Below are 22,595 nucleotides of genomic sequence, written 5' to 3' on the forward strand. Positions count from 1 at the left end.
GGCTTGCTCTAGGCTCTTTGCAGGCCGACTCCTGCTTCTCGCCGGAGGAACTGGAGTTCCTTCAACATTCCCTCGGGTCCTCTTAAACTTTTCTGGTTCAGGAGTGTGAATGGCACTTCCCCCTAGTTTTAAGTGGCGACAGCTCTCGGTCTGTTTAATCGCTTCGGTCTTGTCCGCGGCGATTGGGGGAGGCGTGTCAGCTCGCCATCTTGGATCAAGGGCGACAGGACCGGTTTAGCACGGACCTAAGGCGCGTCCCAAGGTGATGACAGCGGGGACGTAATCGCACGTCCTTGGACAAGACTTTCCAGCCCGGTCCTCCCCCGGCGCCACCCCAGCACCCGGTCCAAAAATAAGATTCCTCCCAGCCCCGGGCCCTCCTGAGCTAGAGTGGGTAGGATGAGTGGCTTCCTCTGGGGCATCCGGGGGTCCGCAGCTGTCCCCATCCTGTCCTCCTGTGCTCCCGGCTCAGCGCGGCAGGAGCGGGCGCCGCGGGGCGCGCAGTGGGAGCGCGCGGCTGCGGCTCTGCCCGGGGCGGGCCGGGAGCAGGGCGGCCGCGGGGGTGAGGAGCCGCCCGGGCCCGGCCGGCCTGACACCACCTGGCGGAGTCTCGGGGAAGAGTCTTAAAGGCGCGCGCTCCTCCGCGCCCCTCGCACTCCAGCGGGAGCCGCCGAGAGCTCGCCTCGCTCTCCCGCGCGGCGCCTCGGGAGGTAAGTGCCGTCCGGCCCGCGGGAGTCGGGGCCCGGGGGCGCGGGGTGGGGGGTGGGTGGGGGACACGGGGCGGCCCCGCGCTCGGGGAGCTCCGGCCCGGGCTGCGGTCGGAGGGCGGCGCCCAAGTTTGGGGAAGGCCTCGGAGGGCAGCCGGAGCGGCGCAGCGCCGGGGCGGGGACGGCGCGGGTGGCGGCGGGCTGGGGCCGTCCGGGGGCGGCGGGGCCCGGCGCCGCCTCGGGGACCCGCACCGGCGCGCGGCGCACGGCCGAGCCTCCGCCCCGCGCCCGGCGCACTTGGCGCGCTCCGCCCGCGGTTCCTGGCGAACCCCCGGGGGCTGGCCGGAGCCGCCACCCCCGCCCCGCGCCTTCCCGCCCGCCGGGTCCCCGCAGCCCGCTCGCCCCGCGGTCGCGCCGGGTCACGCCGGCAGGTCGCGCTCGGCCGCCGGCCAAGCCCGCCCGGGCCCCGCCGCGCCCGCGCCCGCGCCCCGGGCCACCCCGCCCGGCCTCTCGGCGCTGCGCCCCTCGCCTCTTCCCCAGCTCCAGCCGCTCGCTATTTTCACACCTCCCGGTGCCCCGGCCCCGGCGCCTGATTCAGTGCTTAGTAATTAATTTGGCGTTTCAGAATGGTCAGCGGGCTGGATAATGGGCGCATTCATCCCCCGGGCTAATCTGAACAGAGGTGGGAAGAAAGGCTTTCACAGACAGAAAATGCCATTCGCTGAGCGCTCAAAGGGGCTGTCACTCCCAGAATAAATCGCCGCCGCGCCCGCCGGCTTCTCTGGCCATTTCCATACAGCCCCGGCCCGCGCCGCGGACCCGCCGGCCTCGGCCTCGGCTCCCGGGAATCACTCACTCGAGGCCCTTCGACGGGAAAGTCGGGCGAGGGCGAGACCCGGGCGGGGGTCGAGGGAGACGGGGAAGCTGGGGGCTCGGGTTAAGGCCGCAGGGGACAAAGAGCTTGATTAGAAAATCAAATGCTAAACTAGAAGGAGGCGCCGCTAATTCAAGGCGCGGACTTTGGAGCTGGGGCTTGGGGAGCATCCGTCCCGAACCCCGCGGTTCGCAAAAGAGGAGGGCCCGCGGCCCCGAGCGGTCCGTTGCGTGCCCGAGGTCACGCAGCAAGCTTCTGGATCTCCCGAATTGTCGATGGAATCCAATGCACAAGCGTACGTAGATCGTAGAAACAGGGCCCGCTCTCCCGGAATCCCGACCCTCACCAGGCGCTTGATTCTGGGTTCCCGGCGGTATCAGCTCCGTCTCCCCGGGGACCTGGAGAGGGGACACCGTGCCCTCCGCGGCCTCCAGCTGGCCACTCCTGCCCAGACCCTAGGGGCTGCCCTGGTGCACCCGCTGAGTTCCAGTGGCTTGATCCTCTGACCTCCTCTCGACCCGAGGTCCCCGCGAGTGTTGCGCACAAGCGGTCTTCGAGCTCTGAAAGGGCCTTTCCCTGGCGGCGCCCTGTGCCCTCCCTCCGGCCGAGCGGGATCGTGCGCTTCAGCCGCAGCCCTGACCCGGCCGACCACGGACCGACAGCGCCCCCAGCCCGGCTGTGGGGTCTCCGGGTGGGCAAGGCTGGCTTGGCTCTCTCCAGGGTGAAGCTCGGGGCACTTGATTTTCCTGCTGTTGGGGCTCACCGTGCGTCCGCCTCGAGGGGCAGATTTGGCTCTGGGCCCTTCCGCCCAGTGGGACCCTCCCATCAAAGGAAGAGAAGGAGCTAGAAGGAGCTGTGGCCCTAAGAGCCAACCTCTTAGAGGCTAGAATGACAAGGGAAACCGCTGGGGGAGAAGGGGTCTTTCTGGGATTGCCAGATGGGTGTCCCAGGGTGTATAGGGGAGGGCATCCCATGCCTCTTCACCAGCTGCTGGGTGGAAGTCACTCCTCCTTACTGTGACTCAGTTTCCCTGTCTGCAAAGGAAAGATGAAATCGCATTTGGCTCCCAGTGGGGACCCTCAGTACAAGGATCCCACACACCACTCACACCCCCAACCACCAGTCCGGCCTCACACTCCCCTGGCATCTGTCCAAATCTTCACCAACACCTCTCCTGGGAGCTTCCGTGACTCCCCAAAATTTGTCTCAGGCTGCTTCCACCCACCCTTGCTGCTTCTGGGTTCTAGTACCCAGCTGTCCCTGAAAACACACCATCTGAGAGCGGGAAGGGTCTTTTCAGAGTCTGGGGCCGCCGTGCAGGTGGTGATCGTGAGTCCTGGAGTGGCTTGCTGGGGTCATCCAGCGAGTTTAGTCAGAGGACTTGAGCTAGAGAGGATTTCTCAGACTCTGGCATCAGCCCGGGGCCCTAACCCAGAGAGAGCTTCCCTCGGCCTGGGGAGGGGCCCAGAAATCTGCATTTTAAACAAGCTTCCCAAAGCATTTGGGTGCAGGTGGTGTAAGGACTATATTTAGGGAGATAATTTAGGAAACTGGGCTCTGTCCCCAGCTGACCCTCCTTTCCCAAGACCATGCCCCTGCTCACTTTCTGTGCTTCATATTTGATCAGCATTTACTGTCTCCTACCCCATGGGAGGCCTGAAGTGGGGGGGGGTCTATTTCTAGGAGATACTGGGGGATTCCCCCCTCCCCCAATGTGCAGCCTGAGAAGGAAAAGCTGTGGATGAGCTGAACACCCCTCCAGATGAGGATGGTCTAAATGGGCTGGCTGTTGAACCCCCCAAACCCAGGAGCCTTTTCTTACCAACACGCTTTCACAGCTGGATCTAACACTGTGCACCACAGCCCCGCCCCCCAACAGTACAAATGTGCCCAGAGGGGCCCCCCCCTTAGCAAGGCAAACCCCTGCCCACACCAGGGACAGAGCAGCCCACCCACCATAGGGGATCCGTGCCAGCAATAACCCAGGTGTGACCTGTGGTCCAGAGTACCCGACACCTGCCCCTTCACCAGGCTGGGGCTCAGAGGAGAGAAGGTGTGAGGGGGGCAGGGGGAAGGCCTGAAGAGTGGAAGGGGGGGGAGGAGAAGCTGTTAAAAACGGGGTGGGGGGGGAAAGGAGGGGACGAGTCCCTATTTATGTAAGCCGTTTGTAGCTGTGAATTGTAAAACTGGGCAGGATTCTCTGGAGTAATTCATAGTGTTTGGACAAGACAAACATTGTTCTGCTTTAAACAAACCTCCAGAAAGGTCAGCCTGGTTCATCCCTTTGCTGCGAGTCGCTGAGACTATCCAGATGATGAGAAAATCAGATCTTAGCTGAGGGGGCTCAGGCAGGAGGCAGCTGTCTCCTGAGTCCCTTGGACCCAGGGTGAGGGCACCCAGCCCCGGGAGGGTCCTTGGCTCCTGTTGAAACAGGCTGAGTCCCGCTCTGGAGCCAGGACGCATGGTACTTTGCGTGTGTGTGTGTGTGTGTGTGTGTGTGTGACAGATTATGGAATTTTGATGCTTCCAAGCATCATGTGAGTTCTAGAGTGAGGCTAACATGACCTACAATCTGAGTCTTCCTTGCTCGGGTGAAGGATTCATGGGAAACAAATGTTCACGGATGCAGAGCCGGATTAGACCCGCTAGCCTCGAGCCCAGACATGCGTCTGGACGTCAAGAAGTCCCTAATCCTTAAGTGCGGATGCTCTGTCTGGGCCCCCTGTCTGTTCCATTCAGCAAACGTTTCTCGAGTGCCCGCAATGTGCCAAACCGTGCTAGGGGTTGGGCACGCAGTCGTGGGGCTGGGGCTGGCTTCCCCTCCCCCTCCCTGTCTTCCCTAAGTCACGCTCATTGACTTATTCGTAATTAGGAAAGTATTATTAACCCAAAGACCAGTCTTTTGCAGTGCTGGTGTCACTGTCCCCTACCTGATCTCCGGTGGCCCAGGGCAGTTTGTCATCTGCTCAAGAGCAGGGTGACCCTGGGGGAACCATGTGATGGCAGCTGTACTGGGTTCTTTATAAAACATAAATCTGTTTAGGGCTTTGGACACCTCTGGGTCTCTTGCCTCTGCTTGTTGGCTTGGGACTCCTGGTACGCATGGCAGAGATGGAAGGAAGGGCGGGAGGGTGGGAGGCAGGAAGGAGACGTAATGTCACCATCCACGTTTTTCAGGAGAGCAGATTGCTGCTCAGAGAGGTGAAGTGACTTGCTCACTGATGTAACTGAACTCCACCTGCTGGGTGGCTTGAGCTATAGACATTTACTTCTCCCAGTTGGGAGGCTGGGGAGTGCAGGACCAAGGTGCCAGCCAGTTTGGCTCCTGGCAAGGGCTCTCTTCCTGGTCTGTAGATAACTGCCTTCTTGCTGTGTCCTAGTATTATCAGGAGTGCTCCACCTTCATGATCCCATTACCTCCCAAAGGCCCTCCTACCTCCAGATGCTATCACCCTAGGGATTAGGGCTTCGGCATATGGATTTGGGAGGGACGCACCATAGCACTCACCCTCACGGAGGTGTGGATGGAGATCTGGGGTGGGCATGACGGGAGCACTGCCCTGCTGAGCACTCAAGGAGCTCCCTGCAAGCAGGGCTAGGAAGCTGGGCGCCCCGAGAGCCCCCAGAGACCGTGTGCTCAGCCAGAGGCTAGGAGGTTGCTCCGTAGGGTAGGTCACATCCATGCAGGCTTCTGTCTACTTTCTGGCATCATTCCGGGGGCTAGCATGGTGGCTACTCCTTGCCAGGTGGCAGCATTGGTGACAGAGGTCCCCTCCCTCCCTCCACCCATTCCACGTTCCTTTAATACCTCGTTAGGTTGAATAATCTGTGCACTCACCCAAATCTCAATCAATAATGGTCTGTGTCTGTTTCCATCCTGTACCACCTCTTAGAATTAAGTCCCCTAAACTTTCTCCCTGTGTGACATGCGGCCCGGGAATACCTCATTTGAGTGACATTTGGGGGGAGGGTGGGGAAATAAGCTCTTCTGCATAGTTGATTTTTTGCAATTAACCGAAGCTTACTCCTTTAGGCAGAGAAACTTTCTATATAGTTGTTTGTCACGAGAAACGTTTTTCTGTCGAAGTCATGATTTTTTTTCCCCACCTAAGTTAGCAAGATCGAATATAGCAGGTTTTCCCCGAGTGCGGTTGAACAGGAGACCCGCCACCTACTTGGATGACTCACAGCCATCTTGAGGAACATCAGCTCCTGGGCAATTTGCTCAGCCTCTGGGCCTCAGCTTCTTCCCTTGTAAACGGGGGAGCAATAGATGGACATTCTGGAAGGGCTATTCCTACTTCTTCTCCAATACAGTGGTGCCCTCGGGAATTTGGGTGGGACCTGTCCGGCATCCCTCAGTGGTGGCTGGGATAGAGTCCACGGTCAGCTGTGACTTCATAGAGTAACAATGTCCAGTGATCTCCCATTCTTTCAAGCATCCTAATCTGTGGTTCCAGAAAAACAGAATATACCTGACCTCAGCTGACAAGCACTTCGAAGTAAAGACACATCCAGGCTTCCCCGTGGACTGGAGTCCCCTGAGAGTGTGGCTCCTCTTTTCTCAAATGCTCAGGAGACTCCGGACTTCCTTCTGGACTGAATCATAAAGGGGTTGGAATCCTGGCTTCCAGAAAAGGGGGTTTACAATACCTCAATACTGACAGCAAGCTCTTGGCAAGTGGTTGCGGAAAATGCTCCGCTCAGCGATGTGGGAGGGAATGAACAGCCAGACATGGTCCCTGCTCCTGAGAAGACTTCAGGAACATTTCAGGACCAGCGCGTTAGTGGTCCCTCGCTTTGCTCCTTTCTCCCATCCCCCAAGTCACCTTTTAAGATGTGAAGGGGACCCTTTTAATTCTGGCAGCTGTAGGATTTGCCAGATGTTGGAAATCAGCATTCCTGGATTGAAATCAAGGGCCGTGCCTCCTGTAGAGGCTGCAGCGGAGAATTGGTTCCTTGTCTCTTTCAGCTTCTGGTGGCCGCTGGTGGCCACTGGTCTTCTTGGCTTGTGGCTGCATCACTGTGATTTCTGCCTGTGGCTTCATGTGGCCTTCTCCTCCTCTATCTTGTCAGTGCTCCCTCTGCCTCTCTCTTGAGGCATGGCATTTAGGGTCCACCCAGATAATCCACAGCGATCTTCCCAGCTCATGGTCTCCAACTGGGTCCCGGCGGCAAAGACCGAAGGCAGGGCGACATTCACAGGTTCCAGGGATGAAGACGTGAATAATCTTCTTGGGGGCGGGGCGCATTTTTCTGCCTGCCAGAGCTATCACCAGTTGTCCATAATTCTGTAGGTTTTTAATTACTTAATTGTCATGAATTTGTAGTGCATTCCTATGCTGTGCCTAGAAGCGCGTGAAGACACTGGGGAGTCAGAGGGAGAAGATACGATTCCTCCCTCAAGAAGCTCACGGATTAGTCGGGGCAACAATGTGGTATTAAGAGCTACGGGTACCCAGGATGGATCCTGAAGTGTTCAGATTCCTTACCAAAGTCCGCGAGACTGTGTGTACCCTGACCTGCGCTCACCTCTCTGACCTCATCTCCTACCACTCCCCGTCTCGCTCCTCAAGCCCGCACCAAGCTGGCCTCCTTCCTGTTCCTTGGCAAGTCAAACTGTGCCTCAGGACCTTTGCACTTGCTGTCTTCGGTGCCTGGAAGGCACGTTTCTCCCCCCTCCCAACCTCCATATCCCCACAGCTCCCTTTATTACTTAACTCTGCTCTACTGGATCCTTCTCAGAGAGGCAACCCCCATTCCCCCACCCCAGTACCTTGTGTAAGATGCACCTTCCCTCCTGGCACTCCCCATCATCCCCTCCTCTGCTTTATTTATGTTCCCAGCTCTTACCACCATCAAGTTACTCTTGTCCCGGCCATCTCCACCTCCACAAGCATTTTGAGATACGAGGACTAGACCTTCCCAGAAGATCCTAAACATAAGTGCATCTTGTTTCGTTTCCAGTTCTCTTTCTGAGAATTTATTTAGCTTTTTCCTTTGTGTGTGTGTGTGTCGGGGGGAGGTGCTTAGTGGCACATTAGGTTAAATTTCAGGTAGATCAGAATGGGGTGGGGGAGTGGGAGGTTCTTCTAGGGGGGATATATAAATGTGAGGAGCTGTTTTCCAGTGATGGGAGTGATTGGTGTGTGTGTGTGTGTTTGGGGGACCTACTGGCATTTAACAGGCAGGGGTCAGGGATGCTAAATGCCCTGCCATGGCATAGAACTGTTCTGCCCAGTGAAGAATTTTCCGGCCCTAAATGCGAACAGCATCTCTGTGGAGAAATGATCTTCAGGAAACAGCCCGTGTTCGGGCCCTAAAAGAGCATTTTTCAATCGCAACTGAAAACCTTTAGCCCTATAAAAGTTTTTCAAGCTATTTCTCCCCCAAATACATCACCTTCTGCGAACCCTGTCTGTGTCCCCAGCCCATGTATTCTGTTTCTTGAGATCACCTCTGTACTTTGAGGTTTTCCTGAGAGAATGTCCTCCTTCAGAGCTCATGTCAGTGTTGAAGGAGCTGAACCCCAACTCTGGGCTCAGAGCCCCCCCCCCACTTTCTCCATCCAGAGGACTGTCCCTTTATGTGAACTCTTTGTTTCCTTCCATCCCTGACAAAGCTTCCCCCCATGGTGAAGCATTTTCTTTACTTTAATAGCGTTCAGGGTGGGACCTTGTCAAAAGGTTTTTGCAAATGAAAATAAATTACGTCGGCCGGTTCCCCTTATCCACAGGCATTTTCACCCCTTCAAAGAACTCTGGTAGATTAAAGGATTTGGTGGATTTGGGGTTTGTACAGCCTTCTGTGCCCAAATCCTGAATCCTCAGCCAAGAAGCTGGCAACTGGGGAGGCCCGAGCTGGAGGTGAGGACCATCCCCAACACTGAGGAAATGGATGGGTAAACCTCCAGAAACCCTCCACACTATACAGGCCTCTTCTTCCATGCTCCAAAACCTTTCCCCAAGCTGTCCCAGCTCCCGAAACCCTGCCGAGGGAATGGGATCACCTTGAGCAATCCTCCCTGAGGCCTGTCGGGTGAGCATCCCCTCATTCTTCCAGGGTGAGGGATCTGGGAACCAGATCTGGGGATTTTGAGAATAAAAAACCCAAAGTCCAAAAAAACCCTAAACTATCATCTAAGAGGCCAGCTTCGTTCTTTTCACAACCCACCTTTTTAATCACAAGCCTTTTGTCTCACAAGCCTATACGACAGGTGTGATGATCCCCGTTTCACCGCGAGATGGGCAGAGTCCCTTGCTCAAGGTCACACGAGGTCAGCTCGGGGGGACTTGGAATCACGGTTTGTCTGTGTCCAGTTCTTCCTGTTTCCCAGAGAAATGCTATCGAAGCAGGCCACCCTGACCCTTTTGGGGAGGCCAGATGCCTGCAGCAGACTCCAGAATCTTCCATGCCTCTGGTGCTAGAGTGTTCAGCTTCTGTCGGGGGTCCTAGGGACCAAATGGTTTCATGTCTGCCCTAGTAAGGGAACCAGACACGCTCAGAAGCTCAGTCAAGCCAGCTCTCGGCTCCTACTGCAGGTAGATCTGTATCCCCCTTCCCCTGTCCAGCCGTGGCGGAAGCCCATGGGTGCCAAATGTCAGCCAAGTCTGTCCTACCCGTGAGCGGTGACTGAGAGCTCCCAACCCTGGTACCGCATCGTGTTAGTTCAAATCCCTGCTCCTCTGCTCACCTGGGATGTGATCTTCAGCACATCACCTCCCTGTAGCCCAGTTTCCTTCGCCGTAAAGAGGAGAGAATCATATACCTGTCCTGTCAGGTGTTAGGAGTATTCTGAGCTAGCGATCGATGGAATGCTTGGAAGACGGCTTGGCACAAAGTAAGCATTAAATCAGTGCTTGATTTAAGAAGTAGGACCCTCGGTCACGCCCACGATGAAGGCCCTGGGTTATCTCATTTCTTCCGAGCCCTTCTTCTCAAGCCATGAGCCTGTGACATCCGGTGCCCCCCATCGCTGGGCCTTGCCTTCTCCTGCATCCTCCCCATGTTCACCGAGTGCTCCCCCTGACCTGCCTTCTTGCTCATGCCCCATTCCAGCCCCCCCTCACTCACACCACAGGCCTCTTCAGTGGGACTACTCTCCACACCACACTACCCCACGCCCAGGACCGGGGGCGTGGGGGGACCGTCCTCCTCAACACCCAAAGCTCCTTCCATCTTCATCAAAGAAATAATACCCATCTCCTCCTCTGAATCCCCACCCCACACCCCACAATCTAGGTCACTCTCCTCCTCTTTGAAGACACCAGCCCCTGGTTCAGCCTTCATCTCACCCCAAGTCCTGAGGCTGGTCCTGCATGCCTTTAAAACCCAGGTGGACAGCCCATCCGGCACCTGGACCTCCTTACGCCCAGTCCCCTTCACCTCTGCCTCCCAGCAGGAAGCCCCCTCTTGTCCTCAGCGGGCCTCGTCATCACCCAGAGCTGTTCCCACTCTGGAATCTTCCCTTCGGACTCCAGTTTGAGACTGCGATCTTCTCGGCTACTCACCACATCTCTTCTTTCTTCTTGAATCTTCCAGACCAGCTCTGTCCAACAGAACTTTCTGGGATGATAGAAATGTTCTTTATCGCCTCTGTCTGTAAATGAGGATTAACGGAGGACACTTTAACTTTATTTCCTTTTGATTCATTCAAGCCCAAATTGAAATAGTTACAATGGTTCCCGTCTATTGCACTGGACAGCACAGTTCTAGAACGCTGGGCTCTGTTTCCTGTTCTCTCCATGTGCTGTCTTCATGTCTTCTCTCTTTAGCTTTGCTTCCGTGGTCCATCCCAGCAGCCACCCCCCTACCCCTTCTGTCCTACTTCCTGGAAGAAACCTGCAACTCTAGATTAATCCGGTGGTCCTACTTTCCCTGGGTCTACACAGGGGCTGCCGAGCCCTGCTGGGGCAGTGGCGGAGGGCTGTGCCTTGGACGGTTGGGGCTTTCTTTCTCATAGATGGTCACCAACCTCAGCAGGAGCTTGAGTTCTGGCCAGCAAGCATCCGCCTCTCCTCCATAGTGACCCAATCAAGCTTTCCCCTGTCCTCCAACCTCCAGTGTTCCCACCTGCTCCCCCGCTCTCAGAAGATGCTCCCACTTCCTGACGCTTTGGTACCTGACCGCCTATTCTAAAAGGCTGGCTCTGTGTGTCTTCAACCTCTCTCCTTCCGTTCCTTCCTATCACCCTATCTCTTTCCTACCACTCGTTTCCACACTTTGCGAACTGCTGTCTACACTTGCCGTCCCCGCTTCCATGACCCGAGGCAGTCTGGCGTCTGTCCCCAGCACTCCTCTGCCCCTGCTAGCCAAGGTCACCGGTGACTTCCCTATCGTTCAGATCCAAAGGACTTGTTTCAGATCTTATCTTGACCTTGAAGGCACGTGACACGCTCACCAGCCCGCCTTCCTTAAAACTTCCCTGTTGGCTTCTAGGGCACCTGAGTCTTCTGGCTTTCCTCCCCTCCTCCTCTGGCTCCTTATAGATTTTCTTGAAAGGGCCACATTCTCCTCTTCCTAGAGTGATCCTCAGGCTTCCCAGGTGAGGCTGGGCGCCGAGAATGGCGGCTCCCTGTCCCCCCGCATTGCTTGCAGGAACACCTGGGAATTTGCTTTCTCATCCACGAGCGGCACTGTTGTGTTTTGAACTATTTGTGCCGAGGATCCTGCTGCCGGAGCCCGACATGCCTTTTCGGGTGTGTATTTATAACCCCCACTTTGAGAAGCTCTCACAACACTTGGACATCTGTTTTTTTCATTTGTCCCCTCAGAGGGCAGTATGCTTTAGGGAGGGACACTGACAAATGAAAGGGCATTGGGAGCGGCTGCCGAGGGGCCAGAAAACTGCCCTGTGAGAAGTCATGGAAAGAACTGGAAACATTTTTGCTTAACGGATAAAACTGAAGGATGATAGAGGGCTGATTGCAAAACTTGGAAGAGGCAGATCCTTGGGCTGGGCTGCCGTGTGGGGCTGGAATTGCATGGACTGTATTAGTTGCAGGGAGGTGGGTTTTGAATGGAGGTAGACATGCTCTACTGCGTCCCAGAATGTTCCGGACCTCCAGGATATCTTGGGGTCGTGAGTTCGAGCCCCACGTTGGGTGTAGCGATTACTTAATAAAAAAATAAAAAAATAAAAAATTCTCTGCGGACAGAAACAACACAGCAGGAGGAAGGCTTGGAGCGCGCTCTGCAAGCCAGCCTAGTAGATACCCCAAAAACAGACCCAACTTGGGTGGGCAATGAGCTGGGCACCCTGATTTGCTTCTTTCAGACCTGTCCTGGCCAGACTGGCTTTCCCTGACTTGTGTTTTGGTGTGATGCCACCAGCTTCTATCGCGGGCCGTCAGAGAGAAACTGTCCCATGGAGGTCACTGCTGTCACCACCATGGGGATGTTCTTGAGGTTGTGTGCTCAGTACCACCTACTGTGTTCCCTTTATGTCCTCCCCCACCCCCACCGCCCCGGGGAGAAATTCCTGTCTGATCTTAGTCCCAAGAATAGTTGTAATTCTCTTGAGTAATAGGTCTGTCTGTTTTTATCTCATGGACACCGGGAATCCTGTAACTGCATGGTTTCCTTTTCATTTGGGCTGCGGGAAAGCTGAGGGACAAATTTGTGGCCCACCCACAGGAGGTGAATAGAGCATTCCAGGGAGCATTTTTGCTTTATTCCCATTTCCCCCCTTCCTGGTTTTTCTTTCTTCTCTTCGCTCTCCTTCTTATTCTACCATACAAAATTGAGAACGCCCAAGCAAAAAGCAATAAAAATCACCTGTAATCTCACTATCCAGAGATGACCACGGTGAACCAAGTTGTCTTTTTATGCATACTTAAAAAAAATAAAAATGAGCTTATACTGTGCATAGTGTTCTTTTGGGGGAGACATCATGTTTTGTAATTTTTTTTTTTAAAGATTTTATTTATTTATTTGACAGAGAGAGAGCACAAGCAGGGGGAGTGGCAGGCAGAAGCAGAGAGAGAAGCAGGCTCCCCGCAGAGCAAGGGGAGCCTGATGTGGGACTCGATCCCAGGACCCTGGGATCATGACCTGAGCTGAAGGTCATCGCTTAACCAACTGAGCCACCCAGGTGCCCCTCATGTTTTGTAATTTGCTTTCCCCCCTTTTGTAATATGTCATGAATTACATTTGCATGTAATTAAATGCTCTTCTTTAAATTATTTTATTTTTTTAATTTTTAAAAAAATATTTTATTTATCCTTATTTGAGAGAGAGTGAGAGAGAGAGAGCACAGAGGGAGAGTGAGAGGGAGAAGCAGACTCCCTGCTGAGCAGAGAGCTGGATGGAGGGGGGGATCTATCCCAGGACCCTGAGATCATGACCTGAGCCGAAGGCAGATGCTTAACCAAGTGAGCCACCCAGGCGCCCCCTAAATTATTTTAAATATCTATAAAGATCTAGCAACTTAGTAGTCACAATGAACATTGCTACATCTCTTTGCTATGTGCCTGGCTTTATGCATATTTACATATACACTTTATTCGTGTAGATTATGTAAGTGCATTATGGGTGTGTCCACATATTATAAGTTACAGTCTTCATATGAGCTAACTCATTTGATGCTCATAACCCTATGAGATAGATATTATTGTCCCCTTTTTACAAACCAGGAAAGCAAAGCACAGAGAGATGGAAAACTCGCCAAGGCCACACACTCTGGCTTCAAAGCATTACTCCTCACTGCTATGCTTTCGACATGGCCCTTGGATCTCCCAGCCCACAAGAGTTAAATTTTCCCTCTGTCTCCTCTCACCTCACTGTCTAATTTATGTTATTTTGCCATGTTCTAAGTAGCCTCGTAAGTCACCGAGAATCCTCTCTGCCACAAGGCAGAAATAAACAGTGTAGGGAGTGGTAAATGGCACAGGGAAAGCAAAGCTAAAGCGTTCCCCTAGGGCAGAGGATGAATCCGGGCTGTCTGTCGTGCAAGGGAATGCATTTATTTCCTTGGGCTGTGGTGAGCTCCCATCCCTAAAAGAGCTGGCTTGGGTGGCCCTCTCTCAGGGAGGCTGGGGAAGGCAGTTTTCCAAGGAGACTGAGCTGGGCCAAACGAGCCTTGAGGCCCCTTAGATTCTCAGTTTATGAGAATGCCAATAAGACAAAAGGAGACACTTGATGGAGATAATGCAGCAAGCCGGCTCTTGGGCCAGAACCAGAACCCTGGGCTTTCAGTCCAGATTTATGACTAGATCACTCATCTAAAAGTAACAAACCAACAGGGATTGAGTTTCAAACTCTCAGCCCAGGGTATTCTTCCCCTAAAGGGCTTTGGCTGCGCAGCAGGATAGTCAAAGGATGCTGTCACTGTCCTCGGTCCTTCTGTTAAGGTGGCAGAGAATGAGGCAAGAAGGAGAAGCTGGGTGGCCCCAAGGCTGCCTCGTGAGACTATAATTGGGTGGGATTATTATCCACTTGACAAGGAAGAGAGGAAGGAGCCCTGGTTTCTATTCCCGGATTTGATCCATGTTGACATCTCCATGGGAGAGTTGGGCAAGCTTCTTGACCTCAGTTTCTTCATCTGCGAAATGGAGTTAAGACCTACTTTGCAAAGCTGTCGTGAGGCTCGCGTGAGCTTGTGCGGGGCAGAGCACCCTTGAAAATACAAGCCTGCCTCAGGGTACCTGGGGGGGGGGGCTGGGCTGCCCCCAGCCCGAGGCCCGCAGACCCGTCTGGAAGGGGCGTGGGCCCGGGCCCCGGTGCTGTCCGGCTGCTTTCTCATCTTCAGCCTCCAGTCCACCACAGGATCCCCGGGACGCAAGGAGCCAGCCGCCTTCCCGGCACACAGGCCCACCGCACGGTGACAACCGTGGGGGGACAGGGTAGCGGCCCCTTCTCGCCCGCGCCGGTGGGCTTCAGGAAGAAGGGGTGAGCTGGCAGAGGTTACCTCCCCCCCTCCCTCTTCCTCCGGATTCCCGGCTGTCCGCCCACGGGGGCACGGCCCTGTGCGCGGTGCCACCGGGGCCATCAGGCCGGGTTGGAGGAAGGCCCGACCTCGGCGCAGCAAAGAAAACAAACACAGATGTGTTTGGCCGGGACCAGGAGGGAGCACGTCGTCCCCTCCCCCCCCACGCCCGCGCGCTCCCCCGGGGCGTGGGGCCGGCGGAAACCTGCGGGGCTCCCCGGGCGGCGCGGGGGGCCCGGGCGAGGCTGACAGTCCCCGGCCGGCCCCTCCTCCCTCCGTGGGGTGCTCGCCGGGCCCAGCCCCCTCTCCGGGGTTTCCCCGGGCGCTCTCCTCGCTTTCTCTTTGTCTCTGCCGCCCTGCCTCGGGCTCCCCGGTTCCCACCCGCTCGCGCTCCCGCTCGCTCCGCGTCCCGGGCCGCTTCCCTTTAACTTTCTTCTTTCCCGGGGTTAAAACTTTGCTCGCGAGCGGGCGGCTGCTCGCCGACGTTATTGGCCGGCGCCCCGCCCGGCGGCCCCGCCCCCCGCCCCCGCGCTCCCCTCCGCCCCCCACTCCCGGCGCGAGCGGCGGCGGCGGCGGCGGCGGCGGCGGCGGCGGCGGAGCCTTCGGGGGCGTGCGTGCGTGTGTGTGAGTGCGCGCCAGCGAGCGTGAGTGTGTGTGCGCCCCGGGCGCGGGCTGGGCAGCACTCCGACCGCGGCGGGAGCGGCGGGAGCCGGGCGGCCGCGTCGTCACTCGGGCGAGCGAGGCGGCGGCGGCCGGGGCCGGGGGCCGGGGGGCCGGGGGGCCGGGGCTGGGGCAGCGGCGGCCGCGCCGGGCATGGAGCTGGCAAGCCCGCGCTGAGGCAGGACGCGCCTGCTGGCCGCGAGCGAGAGGCTCTCCGGCGTCCGGCGCGCGGGCTCCCGGCCGGGGCCGGGCAAACTTTTCTTTCTCTTTTGCCCTCGCCAGAGGTAAAGTCCCGAGCGCGGACTCTGCGGCGGGGACGCGACCTGGGCCAGCGCGGAGGGACCCCCGGGGCTGCGGGAGGAAGGGGCGCGGGGCCGTGCGGGCCGGCGGGCCCCCGCGCTGTCCCGCACCGAGGCTTGGGGCGCTGGGCGGGCTGGCTGCGGAGCGGCAGGCGGGCGCGGGCATGCCCCCCTCGGGCGGCGTGGAGGCGGCGGTGGCCGGGAAGCCGAGCGTTCGCCCGCGGCCCCGGCTCGCCGCCCGGCCGGGAAGGACGGGCGCGGGCGGTGCGGGCTCGGGGGAGGGGCGGGGGCCTGGGATTCGCCTGCCGCCCCCCTCCCCCCGGGACTGTGGGGAGCGAGGCGGGCGGGCGGCCGCGGGGTTGGTGCCGCGGAAGCCGGGCGTTTGCCCCGCGCCCCGGCTCGCCGCCCGCCCTGGGAGGGGAGGGAGGTGGAGTGGAGGGCGCGGGGCGGGCTGGCTGAGCGCAGCTCCACTCTCTCCGCAGGCGCCTTCTGCGGCGGGCGGACCGACTCCTCGGCGCGGCCGGGCCGGGGCAAGCTGGACGCAGCATGATGCGCGCAGTGTGGGAGGCGCTGGCGGCGCTGGCGGCCGTGGCGTGCCTGGTGGGCGCGGTGCGCGGCGGGCCCGGGCTCAGCATGTTCTCGGGCCAGGCGGCGCAGCCCGACCCCTGCTCGGACGAGAACGGCCACCCGCGCCGCTGCATCCCCGACTTTGTCAACGCGGCCTTCGGCAAGGACGTGCGCGTGTCCAGCACCTGCGGCCGGCCCCCGGCGCGCTACTGCGTGGTGAGCGAGCGCGGCGAGGAGCGCCTGCGCTCCTGCCACCTTTGCAACGCGTCGGACCCCAGGAAGGCGCACCCGCCCGCCTTCCTCACCGATCTCAACAACCCGCACAACCTGACGTGCTGGCAGTCCGAGAACTACCTGCAGTTCCCGCACAACGTCACGCTCACGCTGTCGCTCGGCAAGAAGTTCGAGGTGACCTACGTGAGCCTGCAGTTCTGCTCGCCGCGGCCCGAGTCCATGGCCATCTACAAGTCCATGGACTACGGGCGCACGTGGGTGCCCTTCCAGTTCTACTCCACGCAGTGCCGCAAGATGTACAACCGGCCGCACCGCGCGCCCATCACCAAGCAGAACGAGCAGGAGGCCGTGTGCACCGACTCGCACACCGACATGCGCCCGCTCTCGGGCGGCCTCATCGCCTTCAGCACGCTGGACGGGCGGCCCTCGGCGCACGACTTCGACAACTCGCCCGTGCTGCAGGACTGGGTCACGGCCACTGACATCCGCGTGGCCTTCAGCCGCCTGCACACGTTCGGTGACGAGAACGAGGACGACTCCGAGCTGGCGCGCGACTCGTACTTCTACGCCGTGTCCGACCTGCAGGTGGGCGGCCGCTGCAAGTGCAACGGCCACGCCGCCCGCTGCGTGCGCGACCGCGACGACAGCCTGGTGTGCGACTGCAGGCACAACACGGCCGGCCCGGAGTGCGACCGCTGCAAGCCGTTCCACTACGACCGGCCCTGGCAGCGCGCCACGGCCCGCGAGGCCAACGAGTGCGTGGGTGAGTGGGGGGCGCCGCGGGGACGCGCGCGGCGGGCTGGGGGTGGGGGCCTGGCGGCCGCACCGGACCACTGCCGGCCGCGTGGATGCGGCGCGGACCGTGGGAGGCGCGTTCCGGGCCGTCCCGGGACCGGGGAGGGCTGAGAGCCGGTTCACGGGCTCGCGTGGCGCTGGCCCTGGACGCTCGGATTTGCGCCCAGTGCGCTCTGCGAAGCCGGGAAGCATGAGAAATGCTTCGGGGCAGAGGGTTTTGCAGAAAACTTGCTGACTGGTCTCCCTGACTCCGGACTCGAATGCAGACATGCGTTGCCTTACCCTCAGTTTGGCGGGGCTCTGGGATCCACCTCCGCCTTACCCTCCCCGCCACCCCCCACCCTTTCCCAGGGCTGCAGCTGGGCGCGCAGTTGGGAACCCCGGCCCGGTTCCCGGGAAGTTCCAGCTCCCCAACCACAAATCCTTTGGGAGATGGCAGAGGGATTTGCAGTTTGGGGCCAGTTCGGCACCGGACGAATATATCACTCCTGCACCCTCTATTTGTCTTTTATGGTTTGAAAAAAAAAAAAAAAATCCCTCCCCCCTTTTGAACAGCGTATTTGTGTTAGCAGAAGAATGATGTGATTTAAATTAATTACTATCTACAGATTACAAAGGAGAGTTCAGTAATTATTTTAAAATAATTCAATCCTGGTCCCAGAAAGTATATCAACGTGTGTGTGTGTGTGTGTGTGTGTGTGTGTGTTGTTAGCATCAGGGTTAGGTGAAATGGAAGAGCTTTGAATTAACCAAGGGTCCAGCTTCTCGCTTTTTAATGGGGTTTCAAGTCCTGAAAGAAATCTGACAAAACCAGGACTGGTGAATACTGTTGGGTCAGAAATGAGGCTTAAAAAAAGGGTGGGGGGGGGGGGGAGAGAGAGAGAGATCCGTTCTATTTCTGAATTGTACAACTTTGCTGCTGTAGAAACTTTCAGGCATCAGTTTCTCCCCAGGAAAACAAAACAAAACAAAACAAAAAACAAAATGGGGGGGGGGGAGGAGGAATGCCAGAGAATTCCAGTATGAGATGTAAATTTCCAAATCCCACATTCTATTTTAATGAACAGTATTTAGTTCCTCCATACACCGTTCGGTGTGCATCTTTTGTGAACATATAGCTATCCCGCCCTCCCCCAACCCCCAGGCAGCCAGCGCGGGTTTCTTCAATCTCTTCCCGGTCGGAGGCACATTGCTAAGTGTGCTGGTCCCCACAAACACACGTTTTGAGGTCTGGTTCTGATTAATTGTGTCATGTTGTTGTCGAATAGTTTGTGCCTCATGACTGTGGATGCAGACTTTTGAGCAAGCGGATGGAAAACATGTCTTGGAGAGCTGGGTGGGCACTGAGGCCCAGTCAGGCGTCCTGGGCTGCAGAGGGCTGCAACTCCTGTTGCTTGGCGCAGGCCTCCATTTTTTGCACCGGGTCCCGCTTTTGCAGACCTAATTGTTCATCCCCCTCATTTAAGGGACTGAACGGGTTGCCAGCTTGAAGAGACTTTGCAGGATTCCTCGGCGAGCTAGTAGTTACACCCTGACTTAGTGGTCTTTGAGAATAAAATTGCTTTGATCTGCTCCATTCCTTTAGAAATGTTGGTTTTTCCCATCCCTTCTCTTTCCCCCTCCCTCTTTTCTTTGCTTCCTTTTGTGCGTAAAAGCCCTTTATTGACATTTAAAGGGCCTCCCACGGTTTTGCTATCAGTTTTAGTTTGCATGTGCATATGAAAGATATCTTCGGGTTGTCAACAGCGGGGTCTAATTGGGCAAATGCAAGTGAATACATTGAGGCAAATACACTGGATCTTGTGGTAACATTGTATTGGCTTGAAGATTCGTCTTAGCCTTGGTATTGTTCAGATTCACCGCCCGCCCCCATCTCTTCCCTGTCACTTTGGATGTGGAGATGGAACCCGTATTTGTTGTAACAATGGTCATGCACTTGAAATAATCTCTGTAGTTTAGGATTTTGTCTTTTGACCACAGCATTAACTATGTGCACAAATTGGATTGACTTTTTTTTTTTAACAGCCAAATTGAGCAATCAACATATTAACTAATGTAATTAGTAAGTGTTTTTTGTTCAAAAAGTTTAATTGGGCCTAATAAGTACATAATCTGCATGACAAATAATCGGCTAACAATATTTTCTGGTTTTTCCTGAAGTTATTTTAATTCTCAGTAGTTAGAGTATCTTTAAATCTTGCCAATTATTCAGTCATCTCGTAAAAGCAAAGCCAATTCAACTAAGTTAAAGTTATTTATAGTTTCCTTTTTGAATAGATGTTCTGATATCTTGTAGCTACAGCCCCGGGAACGTCAGGTTGAAGTTCCCATAAAGTCTTAATTGAAGTCTTAGTGATTTTTCCATCATTCCGCAAAAGAGAAAGCCAGCAAAGACAATTTAGAAGTGATTTACAATTAAAGGTCGAGCTTTTTATGAAAAGGCCCTGTAGTGGAGATATGTGAATGAATTAGTATTTGACAGGTGTTCTGAGACACTACAGGGCACTGTGCTAGGGAAAAAAAGCATTAATAAATCCTTCACACACTGACTTTTGTACTATCAGCGGCTCAGATTTTTTCCCCCAACATAATCCCAACTTGTGAATTTCACACTGTTGACATATAAAGTCAAGCTACCCAGATTATTTACAGTGAAGGCAAAGTCAAGAAGGATGTTTTTAAATTCCAAAAACCAGTCCTGATTAAAAAAAAAAAAAAAAGAAGCATTATCACTGTGATATTTTGTTTTTGCCTTTATAAAATAATGAGACAGTGATTTATAATAGACTAAAATGGCATCCTTCCCTAGGTTACTTCCCATACCGCCTCCCCCCTCAAAAAACCCTCCAAAAATTTAAAAAGACATGGATATTATGATTTGACTACACGGTTCTACACAGGGCCGAGGTACTTTCGGATTGCTAAGAAATGCGTACATCCTATAGGTTTTCTTTGGTCAAGCTTTCTTTTTGGTACCTTTTCAAGGTTGAGTTCTCTACGGAATAAATGTGAACTTTTCGTAAAGCCCAATTTTATTTTAAATGCAATTTTAGATTTCTTCTGGAAGAAAAAACCCCTCAAAACAATATGAAAGACAAGACCGTGTATAACGTTACAGTCTCGACAGCTCTCAGTGGAATAACTAAATACTTTCTTCCGCCCATATGTATCAGCGGTGCTCATATGCTCTTATACACATGTGCATTTACATTCATCGCGTAAAGAAGCATCCATGCATGGTGGGGGTGTGTGTACATTCAAGGGAGAATGCATGAACAGTTTTAAACCACCTGGGTTGCTAGGCCCTCTCTCTCCCCCCCTTCTTCTTCTTCTTCTTCTTTTTTTTTTCCAGAAGAGCATCTGAAGACCATATTGTGTTTCATAAATTATTGACATCAGTTTTAATCAGTGTCCCCCTGACGTCGGAGCTGTGTTAGTATTTAGTGCCTGACGAAGCATGCTGTTTAATCTTACTGTGGGGATGTCAGCATGAACCCCTGCCTGGTTTGTGACAGGGTGAGCTTATGAAAACTCGTTTTGCGACTCACTCTATGGCTTTGCGTTGCCCAGCTGAAACCCAAAACCCACACAAAAGACGTCTCTGCAAGATGAGCACCGTGCTGGGCTGGCCTCCTATGGTCATGGGTACCTGCAACATAATGCTGGTAATTGTTTAAACATGGCTTTGTGTGTGTGTGGGGGGGTCCTCATGCTGCAAATGGCTCTCACGCGCATCATCCCCAGCAAGAGAGGGGTGTTGTATTGGAGGTGTTGCTGTGAGAAATCCAACGCCCCACTAAAGACTCTTGCAAAATCAGAAGGCTAGAATTGTTTGCTGCTTAGTCTAGAGCCTGGCACATAGCTGTAGATCAGTGAGTGTTTTTATAGTCTTAGTAATTATTATAATTATCATCATTATGGTGGTTAAGTCTTGAGAGCTTATTTTTTTTGCCAAGCACTTGTATTAGTCATTTAATCATCGCAACCATGCTAATAATACACAGTATGATTGCACTTATTTTACAGATGAGAAAACCATAACCTAGGGACATTAAAATGGTTTTCCCAAAGCCATGGTGGTTAGTAGGTGGTAGAGCTGGATGTTTATGCTTTGTCTTATTGCATCCTTTGTGCTGACTCCACAGAGAATGGACGGATGGATGGATAGGTCGGTGGGTGGATGGTAGTTACGTATCCACGTATAGGAGAGAATTGAAACAACCTGTTACTTCTGCCAGAATTGGAGATGGTTCCCTTGTTGTGTTGGTTATGTTATGTTGTATTAATTACGTTCATACGTATATAAATATGAAGTTGTATGTAAGAAACCATCCTTCAGGGGCACCTGGGTGACTCAGTTGGTTAAGCGTCTGCCTTCGGCTCAGGTTATGATCCCAGGGTCCTGGATCGAGCCCTGCGTTGGGCTCCCTGCTCAGCGGAGAGCCTGCTTCTCCCTCTCCCTCTGCTGCTCCCCCCTGCTTGTGCTCTCTCTCTCTCTCTCTCTGTCAGATAAATAAATAAAATCTTAAAAAAAAAAATCATCCTTCATTTTAGCCATCAGGCCTAGTGGGCGCTGGGAGTTAGGAATATAGTGAAGAGGGTTTAAATACTTTCTTGCAGGTCTTGGCATCCACCAGGGTTGGTGATGGCCAAGTCTCTTCTTGATTTCAGGGCCCGTGATCTTTCTCAAAGGTGGGGAAACAGAGCTCATAATCACAAAATCCTCTTTGATAAGGCCTTTTCCGTTTCCCTAGTGCTCCGTAGCCCCCTTGCTTCTCTGGAACATGTAGAAGAAAATCTAGGAAGTAGGCTGAGAAGTGCTTTTGAAGAGATGAGCTTAGCGGCATACCCTGGCTGCTAGCATGGTAGGTGAAGTTCATGTGTGTTCGCACAGGGCCGTTGGTGATCTCGGTTGGCTGCATGGCAGCTGGAGTGAGGGTCTCTGCTGCGGTTCTCCCCAGCATCCGGTGGGCAAGGAGGCTGCTCCCTACTCTACCCAGAGAGAACGGAGACGGAGTTATGTCAGGGTAAACCTCCCAGGGTGGGTCTGTGCATTTCCAGGCTTTGCCAAGAAGCCTTTGGCCCTGCCCAGACTTCTCTCTGACCTCCTCCTCCTCCTGTAGAAAAATGAGATCCTCGGAAAAGTATTTGAGACTTTATGTCCAGAGTAAATATTGGAAAGGCAGTGGGTTGAAATTCAGATGTTCCCTGGAAGGAATCCCCTCCTTTTCTGCTCACAGCTGGTACCGATATCTCCTTCTGGAGATGAGTTGTGCTTTTCATTAAGTAAATTTTTTGTCTTGGGATTAAACCAACATTGTATTCTTAATAGACTTTTATGTTTACACTTCAAAAGTCCACTGGGTTGTTATTCCTGTTATCTTGATGGCTTTCACAGTGTCTGCTAGGAACACTGGCCTCACCAAAATAAATGGCTCCCTAGGGAACCGGATTATAAAACCTCCTTATCTGTCGAGGCACCAGGATGGATATTTTGTGAGCCAGTATTTTTTTTTTTTCTTCCTTTCAGAAGT

General features: G+C 54.8%; 1 protein-coding gene across 5 annotated transcripts in view; it reads left to right on the forward strand.

The window, feature by feature from the left end:
* Positions 1-542: 542 nt before the first annotated feature.
* Positions 543-22,595, forward strand: part of NTN1 (netrin 1) — a 176,624-nt gene continuing 154,571 nt past the window's right edge. For 2 of the 5 annotated variants that reach the window (XM_078067912.1, XM_078067917.1), the window contains exons 1-2: positions 15,065-15,150; positions 15,948-17,029. In XM_078067912.1, the coding sequence (XP_077924038.1) occupies positions 16,012-17,029 (1,018 nt within the window). In that variant the 5' untranslated portion in view covers positions 15,065-15,150; positions 15,948-16,011. Of the gene's footprint in view, positions 711-15,064; positions 15,151-15,290; positions 15,451-15,947; positions 17,030-22,595 lie in introns of those variants that run through there. The other 3 variants (XM_078067914.1, XM_078067915.1, XM_078067913.1) reach the window with 3 other exon arrangements.

This window comes from Halichoerus grypus, chromosome 2 (assembly GCF_964656455.1).
Source record: "Halichoerus grypus chromosome 2, mHalGry1.hap1.1, whole genome shotgun sequence".
NCBI classification, from domain to species: Eukaryota; Metazoa; Chordata; class Mammalia; order Carnivora; family Phocidae; genus Halichoerus; species Halichoerus grypus.